General features: G+C 45.7%; 1 protein-coding gene across 4 annotated transcripts in view; it reads left to right on the top strand.

Moving 5' to 3' along the window:
* The window catches only part of ccdc85cb (coiled-coil domain containing 85C, b), a 44,921-nt gene that overhangs the window by 18,043 nt on the left and 11,769 nt on the right, over nucleotides 1–15,109 (top strand). For 2 of the 4 annotated variants that reach the window (XM_030109640.1, XM_030109639.1), the window contains exons 2-3: nucleotides 11,996–12,075; nucleotides 13,188–13,229. In XM_030109640.1, coding sequence (XP_029965500.1) covers nucleotides 11,996–12,075; nucleotides 13,188–13,229 — 122 coding nt within the window. The remainder of the gene's footprint in view (nucleotides 1–11,995; nucleotides 12,076–13,187; nucleotides 13,230–15,109) is intronic. The other 2 variants (XM_030109642.1, XM_030109641.1) reach the window with 1 other exon arrangement.

Here is a 15,109-nt window from a genome sequence, read left to right as displayed (position 1 = left end):
GAAGTTGGGTTTATGAGTGACTGTCAACTTTAAAACTGCCGAGTTCCAGGAGAATGGACTGGGAGTCATGACACTCTGGAGGCCGCCATTGTTCCGCCAGTGTTCCACTGTTTCCAGAACGTTGCGTTTTAAATCCCATTTTTATCTAAATGGAGTCGGAGCCTTTTTGAAAAGTTCCACCTTACGAGCTAATAAAGAGTTGACTTTTCAGTTGCTCCAGCCGCTGTTGTCTTGTAAACAGACCCCCAAAATGCAGTGAAAGTTTTGAGGTCTCACATGTACAGTAAATGGGTTCAGAGACTCAAGCTAGCAACCTCACTGCTAGCAGACTAGCATTAGCCTCAGAACCACGCTGCTAGGGTGAGTTTAGACAAACATGCATTTAATTTTTTTTGGACATTTCACTGTGTTTTGCTACAGAAAGTATCATTGCAGTTTTTTGCAGTAATTTACGGTCATTTGTAAAATGCATATTTCCGAAAAATTCAAAGGTCATTCTGACCCTATTTCATCAGTCCTGCCCACTCAAGATGACATTAGGCCCCTGAACTAAAGTGAGTTTGACACTCCTGATTGGTTTAAATGTAGTATAGATACATATTTATGATCGGAGGGCGCTTTGCATTCTCAGTTTGTAGTGGGAATCAATGTGAAGATCCGAATCAGGGATCCTCTGGATTTGCTCGGCAGCTGGACAGAAGACGTGTGAAGGAAACATGTTCCCGGCGCCTGTCAGCTCGACAGGCGACAAAAATAACCCAGGAGTGCAGCCTAACATTTTGCCTGTCAGAACTTGTAAGATTTTCCTTTTCAGAGGTCGCTGGCATTTACGCTCACTTGACTCTTCATCTCCCTGAAGTTTCACACATTTGACTCCATCTTTCACACGTACCAATATGCATGGGTGTACTCGGGTTTTTTTTTTTTTCCTCCCCCCTTCTCCCAGTCTGTCGGGAGTTCTCCCGCCAGGAAGGGAGTGTGACACTTGAATGATTAAAATGTTGTTTTGCTGCTGTAATTTTATTCATGAGTCTAATGTTCGAGCTTTAATAATCGCCTCGTAGGTTGACCACCCATCGCATTTCCACAGAAAATCAAAGCAAATCCTAATAGAAAAATGACTTGAATGAAATCCGGGGGTCTGGACAATGAGTCCTCCATGGCGAGCCTTTTTTTCTCCTGTAGTGGGGACATGGGAGCAGCCAGCGCTAACCATTCATAATGGGGTGTAATAGAATTCCCCCAGCTATTATCCCCGTTTCTGTCCACTTTGCACTCGATCTCCCGTCTCCCTGCTCTATGTCTCGCTGTCATTCTCCTGTTTCCTATCTAATGGCCTTTTTTTTCTTCTTCTTTTTTTCCTGACAACTGCAGAGTATAAGTGCTGTCGCCTCTGCTTAGTCTCACCATATCTCACCACGCTGTCGTCGACGGGGCGACGAGCGAATGGCTGAGGAACTCCAGTCAAACATCAGAGCGGTCTTAGTCCTGCTCGGGATGAGATAACTGTCTATCTAGACAAGCTCTTACGTAAGGGTCTGTTCTCTTTGTGGCAAATTACCGCACTGATGGCCCTTCAGAATGTCCTTTTATTCATTAGAGGTCATTTAATTGTTTGGATGAATAGCAGGAATGGAAGGCCCATCATCATTCACTGCATTTCATAAAGTGTCCTGAAAAGATATGTATTTGTGTAGTTTTGATGGGGTTGGTGCATATAAATGGAAAACTAGAGAAACAACATAAAATGAGCTGGAATTGTCCAAAATTGCTACTTTTTAATGAGCTTTTCAATGTTTTTTTTCCCCTTCCATTATTGAACAATATGGTGAAATTCTCTAAAACAGGGGTCTCAAACTCATTTTAGTCCCGGGGCCACTTACCCTCCAGTTTTATCTCCAGTGGACTGGACCAATAAAATGACAGCATAATAGACATTTTCAAATGTTTTCCCTTGTTTTCACGCAAAAGGTATATAAACATAATGAAAAAGTTAGCACTTGATTTCAAATTTAAAGTAAATTCAGATTTTTAACCATGTAATCAGGATGAAATTAGACTGCATGTTTGCCCTGAACTAAAATTTGTTCACATGAGTTTCATTTACAGCAAAGAATAAATTCTGAATCTTTCTATTGATAACATTTAGTTTTCACCATCGTCACCAGTGAGACACAGTAGAACCAGAATTTATTTATTTAACTGTGGTTGATGTTTTTCAGTGTATCTTTCTGGAATTTACTACTTTTTTTTGTAGATTTTCAACCCAATCACGGTTCAGATTTTGTCTGCACTCGGGTTGAAGAGTGGAGCCACAGATCAGTTGAGGTCCGCTCTCCCGTCCGCCCGCTCCCTTGATTTGCATTAGAATGACTCCTCGGCGGTTCATATCGGTGTAAACAGTAATGAAACCGCGCCGTGTTGTCAGTGGAAAAAGTGAAAAAGGTCATTTCCACCCGTCTGCACCCTGGAGCCGGATTGCATCAGGAGCCACGTGGGAGACGGGATTTGCAGAGGCCGGTAATAAAGGGGTTTCAGGGTTGCACTTGTGGAAGGAACGTCCTCTGTGTTTACCGTCTAACTGCGCGCTGTGAGACTCTGCTTACATAAGCCCAACCTTTGCCAGCTCAGCAGTCAGTCAGACGGGCTTTTTTTTTTTTTTTTTAAAGGAATGCAGATTTATGCAAATGAAGTTGCTGTGGGGTTTTGTGGTGGCGAAACCGTAGTAACGAGGAGAGGAATGAGGTTAAAGAGGGCCATGGGCTCTGGGAGGACGTTCCTTACCCACAATGCCCTCTGGTGTTTGTTTACAGGCTGCGGTGGCTTGTGGGTTGTGTGAGGTAAAACCAGCTTCCTCTGCAGAGCCTTTGGTGGGCACCGCGGGGGTATCGTGTTGATGGTTTGCAGGCACACACTTCTTATCGGTTTTATCACAGGGCACACGTGAAAACGGCGTTTTCTTGACCTTTTCAAAATGTTGCCGTTTGGAAAATCAGTTTAAGTACTCATAATTCCCCCAGCGAGAGGTTTATAATCCTCGCGACGAATCAGCCTGCCTAAATAGCTGTTGATGCCGAAGTGTATTTAAACAAAAGGGGATTGTGTATTTTGCATGATGGGCTGATTGCGTGCCGCTTAAAATAAATAAGGGCAGAGGCAAGACGGCACGATAATCCCACCATCTCTTTTTTTTTTTTTATGCAAGCAGACACTGGTTGACTGATCCAGCGGAATGCAGCGTCCTGCGTCTGAATCAGTCAGGACTTATGACCCATGACCCTTCAGTGTTTAGGGCCAGGAGTGTCACTGAGTGTGAGACAAAGTGCAGGAGGCTTCCTCTGTCTTTTAAACGTCACTTGAAATGACAAACAAAAAAAAACAAAAAAAAAATGGAAAAGAAAGTTTTCCATTTTCGTGCTGTTGTGTAAACCGTGTCTCAGAACACAAAAACACCAAACGATTCCTCCTGGAAGTCCAGTCGAACACACATCCGACTGCTTGAGAATATGGACAGTTTTTCACCCGTCTTTCTTCAAAGTTGAAAAGCATGTTGGTTTGGACTTGCATGTGGAGCGGGGATGAGGATTTCATCTGCTGAGTGAAACGGCTCATTCGCTGCGCCGGGGCCAGCTCAAGAGTTGCAATGCAGCATTCTGTAGACAAACAATAGACCAGAGCTAATCCATCTGCAAATGTCACTAATCTTTTCTGTTTTGTCTCGCAGTGAATAACCAACACACACACACACACACACACACACACACACACACACACACGGACACGGACAGTAATTAAGGGTGTGGACCAAATATAAGCCCACAGCTTTGAATTCATGGGATTAAACCTGACTGGCAGCCTGATTGCCATTCTTCTAGCCTAATCAAAAGATTAAGGGCATGGGACACCAGCCTCACCAGTGGTCTGCTCGCCTACCAAGCACATTCAAACTGTATCCCAGCTGTGTGTGAATATTTTAACACTCGGACGACACGCGCGCCGAGGCACCGGATCCATTTTTGACAGCTTTCTCAACGGCTTTGTTTAGCCGTCGCTTTGCGAGTGCTTATTAATGGCCTCCGCACGTCAACACACGGGCTCATACTGTACGCAGGCGCCTGTTCACGCGTTCGCACATACGCACGCAGACGTATTTTCGGAAGAGCTGCGGGCTCGCAACGCCGCCCACTGACCCCGGAAGGGTGGTGACGGCGAGCGGAGGAGACGGCCGAGGGGACGCGTCACTTGCTCGTGCAGAACGTGTGATAACAAGACACACACATCCGCGTCTGCCGGAAAACCTGCTAATAAAGCCAGCTTTCTGGATTCTCCCCCGCCGCTGACGCTGTCAACCGATCGATCCGCAGCTGGCAGTGAGAGATTTAGACTGGTCTTCAGTTTTTCTGCTACACGATCTCCAGTACATTAAAGAGCCCCGGCTGACCCCTGCACGGCCTTGAATGGGTGTGATTACATACATGACATCCAGTGGTTATTGTGAGTAATTAGATTAAGTCGATACCAATGATTCCTTGTCAGCCCTCCTTTGTTTTATCCCAAGTGTCAGATTGATTTCTGCAGTGAAATATGAGCATAAATGAGGGCTGGCCTGAATTTCTGAATACTTCCCAACTGAAAAAAGAAAAGAAAAAGATTCCAGTGGACAGATTACAGTATAATTACAGGGGTAAGTGCTGTTTGTATGCCTCATATGATTTGCGTCATCATTTATAGGGCATTTCCACTGCAGATTTCCCAGCAGACCTTTTAAGGAATGTGCAGCCCGTACGATGAGCCAGGAGTTATTTTTCACTTCTTAGTATAAAAAATTCCCTCACTGATTTCATCACTAAATTAAAAAGCATTACGTCCGCTTTAACACCACAAAAGAAACTCATCTCACATCAAGGTATGAGAGCCCAGAATATCATAAACTATATCGGTCAAGACCTTTCTCACCTTGTTCCTAATACTGAATGTTCTCAAAACATGCAATATTTCACAACAATTCTTGAGTCATTTAGTGTAAACATTCTTATTACAGACTCAACCCAGTGTCTTGGTACTACTTTTTCTGTTCCAAATAACAGTGCTCTTTCTCTTGGCCCAAATTTACACCAGTAGTTACCGAACCACATCAAGGCTCCCTGTTGGATAAATACCCGTAGGTTAATGTGGAGCCTAACCCCCGGAGATTTAACAGAAATCTGAACGTACACATGGTCCAGAGTGAAGTCCAAATAAATATACTGCTCCGTGACCACATCGTTCCTTACAAAGCACAAGTGTCCTGCTCAAATCGGACCGATCGGCTAATGATTAAACAGCTCCTTTCACCTGGTCGGTGTTTGAGAGCGGCTCTTGTGCACCAGTCACCCTTCAGGAGTGCAGTCTGTCGGGCGCTTTAACTTTCTCACACCGGTCTCTCAGCACGAGTCGTCTCTTTTCGACCATTAAAGTTAAACCTCTGCTGTTATCTCATGCAAAGACACACAAACACATTCACATTCTGAAGAGCATGAAAAAACATGTCTTGTTTTTCCCACAACACACACACATACACACACACTCACAGAGTGGGGTGCGTGGGGAGGTGAGGCACTCTCTCTCTCTCTCTCTCTCCCTCTCTCTCCTTCAGAGTGGGTGCCATGTCTTGTCAGATGGGGTTAGCTCCCCGCTAGCTGATGAGCCAGCGGAGCCTTTGAAGCCCTTCCAGGGGCCTGTGGTTTTACGTGCCTGGGTTGCCAGGTTCTGCCGTCCCCCTCATTAATGCAGCATGGGCGCCCACTTAACTTGTTCCTCTCTGTTCCTCTGGCTGGCTTCGGCTGGCCGTGACCAACTGGGGGAAGAAGCACGCATTAACTGGTCAAGTGCATGCATGCATGCACGCATCCATACACTCACACGTCACGAAATATTGATTAGATTTCTTTTTTCAGTTGTATACGGCACTTTGGATCTTAAAAGCGTTTGTAATTTTTTTTTGATCTTAATAAGTCAATAATCAGATCTAATAAATCCTAATTAATGGAAAACATTCTGTTTATTTTGCAGCATTTGCTGTTGCTACTGTGCTTTTTTTTTTTTTTTTCTTTTAGCTCCCTTTACACGCTCGTTTCTTTACAGTGAGACAGCTGACGGATGTAAAAAGTCAGCTTGAGCTCAACTCTAATAGTCGGTGTTTATTAGCCAGTTACAGCCGATGAAAGCTGTTTGCGGTTGTGGTTTCAGGTGCACAAATTAAAAACCTGTTGATTCAGAAGCGGTGATGCACGCTGTGTGGAAAATGTTTGAGAAAAATGCCTGACAGACAGGGAAAGCAACAGTTGCCAAAAAGATGGAGAGCATTATGGGATTTTTTTTTTTTTTTAGTCTAGACTATGCATTGTTTTACTTTCTGGTCATTTTAAAGAAATGATGTGTTCTTGGCCGAATGAAAGTTAATATCGTTAAGGTCAAAGTTGACCTCTTGAATTCTGACACACAAGAAGCATCTAAAGGTAATTTCTTCGAACTTGGACGCCTTGTTCACTGTTTGTCAGCGGTTTTGCTTAATTGCTGATTGATTGATTGATTGATTGATTGATTGATTAACCTGCCATCGGCACTCTTAACTCCTTAGTAATTGTGGACATGCTGAATGGGTTCAAATAAATGTAGATTACTTGTTTATTGGTCAGAAAAACTGACTTCGACTCACTTTTTTCTGCCCGTCTTACTGCCTCTGTGCAACCACTGTGTGTGTTTGAGCCCCCCCCCCCTCCTCCTTTTCATTCCTTCAGATGGGCGTCATTCAGGCTCTCCATACCAGCTTGCACATGGTTTGTTCCACACTGAGTTTTTGCTGCATGATGGAGATGTTTCGGCGCAGTGATTTGGATGTTTTTGTAACCATGAGGTCCGGTTTCATGGAACTGGCTGCATTTTGGGTGTTGGCTCGAAGAAAGGAGAGACGGTCTGTGCTGTTTCTGCTCTTTCTTCAACATCTTGAGGTAATTGACCCAAACCTCCCGCCTTGAACACACACAAACTCGCACACATACAGTGTGTTCACAGATGGGATTGGAAAAGAAGAAAGGGAGGGAAAAAAAAAAAAATCCTCGTTTCTCGCACAAACCCTTTCGCTCATTCTCTCCCGACCTCCCACGCAAACTCACACTGTCAGCTCAGACGCCCATGCAAACCCACATGCACTCAGCATCTCCCCAACGCCGTGCGTAAGCGCTCATTCGCGCTCCACGTGCACGCACATAGACACATGCACGCTCGGCTGGAAGGATATCCGTGTCTCTGCGCTAAAACACTGAGATACAGCTGTGAATGGGAGATGAAAGCCAGAGCCGAGCCAGGAATAATAAAAGCCCAGTGATTTCAATGCACTGCAGGCTTCTAAACAGCCTTGGGATCTCACTTGAAAACATGAGGGGATTCCAAAGCTGGTCCTTTTTAACCATACTATTTTACCAAAGCTGCTTTGATGTAGCGGAGACCTTGGAGTCAACAGCGCGGAGGTTTCCTTTGTATTGTTCCCAGTCAGTATCTGCAGAAAGGCGCGGTTTGAACCTACATGTCTTCAGTTTTCGTACACCATTTCCCCAGCATGCCTGAGTCCAAATGCTTCGGGGGTGTTGAATGTTTTATATTCTTTAAACAAATAAGTCAGCCTTGACCTTTATTAATGTCAGCCCCACCCAAAGTCCCATGCTGGGATTTGAGGATGTGGGTGTGATCAAGAGAGAGAAAAAAATTAGAATAATTGAAAAACGAACTACAGATCTGAGTATTCCTTTGTATTATTCTACATTTGAGCACTGTAGCTGTGCTTTTTTTTCCCATATCCTTGCTAATTCACCACAAATCTAACTCTGCCAAGGGTTTCTCTTTTTTCCAAACAGTTATTTCTGCACCGATCCAGCCCCGTTAAAGACTTATTGCTTGAATTACGTAATCAACCACAATGATTCAACTCTGCGAGATTTATCTGGAAGATCCATCATTTTGTTATGAGGTAATTCAGCGCGGACTGAAATAGACTCCCAATTTGTTACTGTAGTGACTAAAATGAAAGTGGGCCGTCCAGATTTATCACCGAGCTCTGGACTGGCTGCTTGGCCGGTTGGTGGGTTGATGCATTAGGTAGAAGTAGGTTGAATAAGAAACGCATTATCATACTATTTAACCAGTGTTTCTAAAGAAATAAATGTTCCAAAGACATACTTTTTGGTTCAAACAGAATACCCACAGTCAGTTATTTATAATCATCAAGAGCTGAAAAGAATCAGAAAATATAAATAGTGTTGTAGAAGGAATAACACAATTCTGGCTTCAGTCAGAATTCAATATTTGAAACGGCTTGTAAATGGTCTTTATATGAATGGACTAAGGGATTACATGACGGCATTAATCAAGCGAGCGGGAATATGTGATTCCTTTTCTGTTACTAATTTTACCGTAATCCCTCAATCAACAGTCGGCCTCAGCGATGCATAAAGACGTGCTGGCCGGTGAAAGGTAGCGGATGTAAACAATGCTGGATTAGAAATACTTTTCCAGGCTTTTTGTTTCACAAAGGACCAAAGTGCATTTTTAATTCCCACGCTTTAATGACTCATGTGATACGCTGTGGAACGGCGCAGCAGCTGCGAACGCGTATCGTGGTCTCGACGCGCTGCAGGCCGAGTTCTTCTCCTGCATTTTTTTCTGCACTTGTTTGGGTGTGGAGCTGTGCTCCATTCCAAGGAGCACTAAAACCATCTGGGGAAAAACTTGGCCGACTGCTCTGTGGTGCAGAAGAAGCACGATGCGCTGTTATGGGCAGATGGTGCTTGGTCCCAGCAGAAAACAAAGGGAGAAGCCAGAGGAGGTCAGGACCTTTTTCTTGTTTTTTTTTTTTTTTTTTCAGGGATCACCCAAGTTTTAGGAGCCGAGTTTCCATTCAGAATAACTTTTGTCTGTTTTTATTTTCTCATTACAATGCAGCTAGCGTTACCCGAAAGGCCGGTCCCCTAAAATCTTGCACTCGTTTTTGTTTTTTTTTTTTTTGTTTTGGAGGGAAGAAAAGGAGCAACAATAGATGGAGCAGTTAAAGTAAAAGGACGTAGTAAAACAGGGGGGGAAAAAAAGGTGGGGGGGGGGGGGGTCTCGGCCAGTGAGTGGAGTTAAGGAGGGAGTGGCCGCTGGAAGTGGGTCACAGTGGCACTGACACGATGTGAAGTGACGTGCTGCGAGGGGGATGGACTCGCGCCGCTGTCTGCGTCACCTTTTGTCCTGCGCAAACACACATTCACACACATCAGCTCAATTCATTGTGTAACCCACACTCGCACAGAGGTAAAAATAGCTCGCTTGTACGACGTAAAGTCAAGATCCCCCCCTCTCTCCCTCTCATTTTGTATCGTTTATTGCTTAGTTGGAAATATTTTGACTTTCCCACTCCTTCCCAGCGTGTTGCCCTCACTTTATTAGCTCCTAAAAATTGCACTCAGGTTATGCATAAGTAATAGCAGACTCCTGCTTTCGTGGCGCTCGTTGTTCAGAGAGGGAGAGAAGATGCAAACCCAGTTTTTTTGCAGGGCAATTATTTTTGGCTGGGCCGTGTGCGATCTCTGCGTGATCTGCAGTTTTTTTTTTTTTTTTCTTTTATCTTATTTTTTTTTTTTTTTTTCCTCCAGCTCCATGGGAGGAGTGCTGAAGACAGGAGCATGAGAAGCTGGAGGGGGATAAAGGATGGAGGAGTGGCGGGGGAGGGGGGGATGCTCGGGAACAGTTTAATTGCCTGACCCCCGTCTCCCACCAGGATGACTCTCCGGAGCCATGTGCTAAAGAGAGGGTGACGACTGGATTCTCCAAGCAGATCCCTTTGGCTGTGTGTGTGTGTGTGTGTGTCTGTTCCGACAGAGGATCTGCACATATTTATGCAGGCCCACTTTAGCATGTCACGCCTGATGCTAAATTGACGCGCTGTGAGATTTAGCCCTCTTATTACTCATCAAAGGCTTATATTATATAGGAGGAAGAGTAAAAGGGAGCGCTGGCACCGAGGTGCGTGAAGAGGCTGCTCGTGGCTCTGCAGTTCCTCATCTTAAGCCCGTCAAATAGCGAAGTACATCAGTGTTTAGCTTAGATGGCATATCTTAATTTTTATTTAATGGGTTTAAAGGAGATAAAAATCGGAGCTTATTGGATCACCGTTGGCAAAAATCTTCATCTCAGAAAGCAATCTAAATATTGAGGTGGGGGTGGGGCAATGAACATTAATTTTCCGTCCTCCACTTCTTCCGGGCCGTGTTTCCTTTGTTGTTTGAGTGTGCTGGTGATGACTAAAGGCTGAGGAACCTTCAGCCTAATCGGCTTGAGATCTGGCTGCAGGTCAGGCCAGCAGATGAATACAGATTAGAGGGTCACAAGGCAGGAAGAGAGGATTACCAGCTCTGGCCACTGTAGCCTCCTCATGTAGCTGTTCAGCCGTCGGCTCGCCGGCCCCGCCGTCTGCAGCGACCCTCCTAAAAACAGGAAAATACTGGACGCTATTTCCTCTCCTTCTGCAACACATGACCTTAATTGTTTACACTTCTTTGAACTGATGTGAAGCACAAACACATCCCAGCAGCAAAGTCAGCGTGTTGTGAGTGTGTTTTCGTGTTGTGGTGCCGCATGGTTGCAGAGCGCTCTCTGTTATATAACTGATACAGGGTGGTCGGACTTGTTCGAGTTAATTATACACAAGTAGACAAAGATCAGCGTTACCTCGCTGACGCAACAAGCCGCGCTAGCCCACAGCGGCGGCGGCTCACGTGCATCTTTCTCGGTCCATCATCTTCATCAGCGGCCTCCCCGCTGGCTTTGTTGTATCGCTGTCTCCGCTCTTCCGTCTCTCTCTGTAGCTCCACTTAGAAAACAAAATAAAATCAAGCTGTGTGTGTGCAGTGGCGGGCCCCCGACTAGCTGCCAAAGTGCGGCTCCTGCGCGCAACTCCGGGCTTTGATCTGGCTGTAAATTAAACATGCCGTTTCAGATAACGGGCCCGGCGCCACCTCCCGAGTCAAACTGCACCTCCACTCCTCTGCAGCTCCTGTCCCTGGTTTGAACTCTGCGGAGTTGATTCATGTTTGCGCGGATTTTCTCCTTTGTCGGCGTCAACAGCTCTTGTGCGAGTCTCCGCGGGGTAATTAGGCCCCGGTTACACTGTTTGTCAGATGTGGAGAGCACAGAGACGGTTCCCTGACACATCTCAAATATGACAATTAAGGCTGCTTCACACGGAGTAAGTGGCACAAGAGAAAACACGAGCCTGCGCTACACACGAGGCTGTGAAAGAGGGAGAGGGAAAAAAAAAGTTTGAAACAGTGCTAATCTGAGCGGGAATGCTCAGTGCTTGACCTTTGACACCAGACTGCAAGTGGTCTACTTTGCATGAGGACTTTGGACGACACATGGCGAATAGATCAGCAGAGGATTGTTTTTTATTTCTCCTAAAAGACCGTTTAGGGTTTAAAGTGGCAAATACCAGGTCACAGAATTTTGTTTTTTTTTTTTTTTTTTAATTTGAAGACTTTGGATTTGACATGCTGTACACTCATAAGATGATGTACACATGATTCCGCTTTAGCTTTCGTGATCAAAACTATTCATTAATAGATTGATAATTACAATAATTGATCCCTACAGCTTGTTTAACACTTTAAATTTGCATTAAAAAAAAAAACTGCATCAGATTTTTGAGTTTTGTTGAAGGATTGAAAAGCAGTTTTGTTTTCCAGTCGAGGAAGCATCCTGGAGAAAGATGACATTTGAGCGGTAGTGCTGTGACGTGAGAGTCCTGATCTGCGGAGGGCTCCTTCAGGATGCAGTCTCCGGCTCTCTCAAAAGTACACGGCAACCTTTGGAGCTTCATGTGGTCCTTCTGCCTCGGCGCTCCTGCCTGCCTGTTTTCCGCTTGAGGTCTTTGAAATGCTAATCGCCTCTCCTCCTCTCTTTTCTTCTCCCGTCTCTCCTCCAGATTCCTCCTCCAACTACATCAGGCAGCTGGAGACGAAAGTGCGGATACTGGAGGACGACAACAACAAGCTGCTCTCGCAGGTGAGGCGCCACGTGGACACCCCCCTCCCCTCCCGTGCTGTCACTTTCAGGCCCGCTTCTGAACTTTTCTAGCCCCCGCTAAACTCCTCTTTTGTGACTTTTTCCCCAACTCATTTGAACCTGTCGCCAGGCAGCTGCGGCGACATAAAGTGGTTGTCTGATGCCCGTGTGAAGCCGCCCCCTCACGACACGCCGCCTGTTAGTCAGAAAATATGTTTATCCATGTTTAATTCATGGGGAGTCAGTAGGCTTCAGTAGCGAGCGGGGATGTTCGCCCCCGAGGCGAGCTGTGGGAGCGAAGGAGAGATGAGAGGAGTTAAGAAAAAAAAAAGGGGGGGAAAGAGGCATTAAGTGACAGTGACAGAGAAAAGGATTTCTCCCAAAGCTGACCTTGCTCTGACTTCTCCCAAATCTTCTGGATGGAGAGTGAGAGGAGGTGGAGGTGGAGGTGGAGGGGGGTTCGGGGGTGGGCAGGGTTCACCGGGAGGTCACATGTCACTCTGCAGAGGTGTGTGTGTGCACACACACACACATAGCCACAAATGGAGGACAAAGCTGACACACACCAACTGGTGATTAATTAAGAGTATAAATAGCTCTCTTTATATCTCTCCACCAGGTTTCATGATTATAGTTCATTTGAATGCAAGTCAGGCTGCAGACAGTCGAGGTTGAATTTCACAGTTTTTTTTTTTTATCTGAAGCCTTTATTCTTTCTTTTTTTTTTAAGTCATTTCTCTTCCCCCAATTATCTCCCGGGAGATTCATACGTAGGCAGAGTGTAGGCTGGAATCACTGATATGAAACCGAAGTGATCCTCATAATTAGCTCCTAAGCGCTACGATTAGGTGCTACGCATTGTTTCACAGCAGGCAGGACGGATAATATGAGCGCACTCCTGAGAGTCCGTGAACAGTACACGTTCACAGTGAGGCTTTTTTTTTTCTTTCTTCCACCTCTCTCTTTTCTCAACATGCATGTTTTTGTTGGACAGGAACTTAAACTCTTGATCATTCACTGCTGTTAAGTCTTTATTTCATGTGGGGCGCAGACCCCGACCGAGGGAGGATGACATGTTGAAATATTCCACATTTATGTTCTTCTCTCCCTAGGCCCATAGCCGGTATAGCTTATCACAAATACAGACAAGAAAGGTAACTTCATGACGTGTTTCTGTCCCGCTGGCCGGCCGGTCCAGCCTCTTTTCACTCTTCTATCTGTCCGGTGACGGGACTTTTCACGACCTGCAGCTTGTGGCTTACTTCTCCCTGCAGAGCGAGGACACAGTCGAAGCACCATGTGTAAAACGCGCAAAAACACAACTACGTTACTTTTTTTTAAAAAACATTGCCTTATAAACAAAACTTTTCTAAAATGGAAACAAAAAAGAAGTTCTTACTGTAAACGGGGCTTCATCCTCCTGTTTCACGTAAAGTTGCTAGTTAAGCTAGCTCGCTTTCCACTGCAGCTTCATGTAAACTCGCCGATGTACAGTCTCATACGTTACCGCAGAACTGAATCAGCCTCTAGAAACTCCAGTAATTGGGCTGCGATGCAGCGTTTGAGGTGCTGCTCCTGTGTCCGGGCTCCTTTCATGGTGCTGCTAGCATGCTCCGCTAATGAACGATCACAGGTGGGCCTGCTTGTCTGTGGCCTTTCTTGGCAGGAAAGCCTCTAACCGCCCTTGAAGCTGCACTCGCACGCTCTCCGGTACCTCAGGTGAATGAACGCTGCGTTGCTCTTTGGTGCATAAATGACATAATCCTGTCCTGCCTCGTCGAGACGTCTGGTGGGCTGAATAATTGAAGGAACGGGGGGGATGTGAGTCCATGCAGGTACAAGCAGGCATCCGTTATGCATGGCTGACAACTGAAGAATGAAGAAATGCCTGAAGTCAGGACATAATATAGAATAAATCTGACTTCAATAGTGAGGTTGCTGCACTTGAAGAGTGAGCCCTGAACCGTGTCTTGCAGGTGGAGTAGCAGCCGTGGGTAAGCTGCCTCGCTGGACGTGTTGCTTAACGTCCGGTGTTATGAAACCGGCCCAGTGAAACCCGTGTGAAGCTGAAGGAAACAATAGCCTCTTATTGCGGGAATGCAGACCCTTCAGAACAGCTCGGTTTCGAGGAATTTTACTGTTCTGAAGGGAGCAGAGAAGGTGGTAACAGCCGGCTCCCACGGTGGATTTTAACAGGGGCGTATGCAGCGCAGGTGTAAACACAATAGGAAAAACAGGCGTGTGCGAGTGTGCACGGTCACACACTTTGAAACGTGCTCGTCCACGTGCACACAAACACACGCAGTTTGGCCCTTTGACTTTCTCCCACTCGGCTTTTCACGTGTCCTTATTCCCCTGAACTCGCCAGAGTGCGCGGCTCCCACGCTTCCTCTCCACGTACACTTCCACTTCATCACCGAGGAGTCAGTGCGACGCCGAACGCGCGGTGATTTGTTTGACGTTTCATCCATTAACCGCGGTCTAAATGACGGCTGTGAGAGGGGACTGCAGTCGGGTCCAGTGGGTGAGAATGACTGCAGGGAGTAATGGACTGCGGTGTATTCATTGACAGAGTTCCTGTGGGACTGATTTATGGGCTGAGGCGTCACATCGACTAAAGGAAGACGGATTGGGCCGCGGTTTGTGTAACGGATAATTCACCTTTGGCTAAACCCCACCCTCCAGAAGATCACCACTAAACTTATTAGGTCTTCTTATTTCTCTAAACTGCTGGATTTTAATCAGCTTGTCATTCAGTTCAAAAGTTAGCGTCTTATTTCCGTCCAAATTGAAACTTTGAATTCCAGCATCGAGGGAGTCCGTCCGCTGTTGTTTCCCAGTCACCTCAGACCTCTGAATTCCTAGCTATTGGTGGAAATTATAATTTAAAAAATCTATTGTTGGACAGTATTCTCAGGATGAACTTGAGGTTTTGTTGTTCTTACTAAAAATGCAAGGTTTGTACATTTCAAGGTTTTCAAGGTTCATATAAATGTTACAGAGTTCCCTGTGTGTATGAAGTCATTCATTTTTC

Source organism: Salarias fasciatus, chromosome 15, assembly GCF_902148845.1.
Source record: "Salarias fasciatus chromosome 15, fSalaFa1.1, whole genome shotgun sequence".
NCBI classification, from domain to species: Eukaryota; Metazoa; Chordata; class Actinopteri; order Blenniiformes; family Blenniidae; genus Salarias; species Salarias fasciatus.
This window is presented reverse-complemented; position numbering and strand designations above follow the sequence as displayed.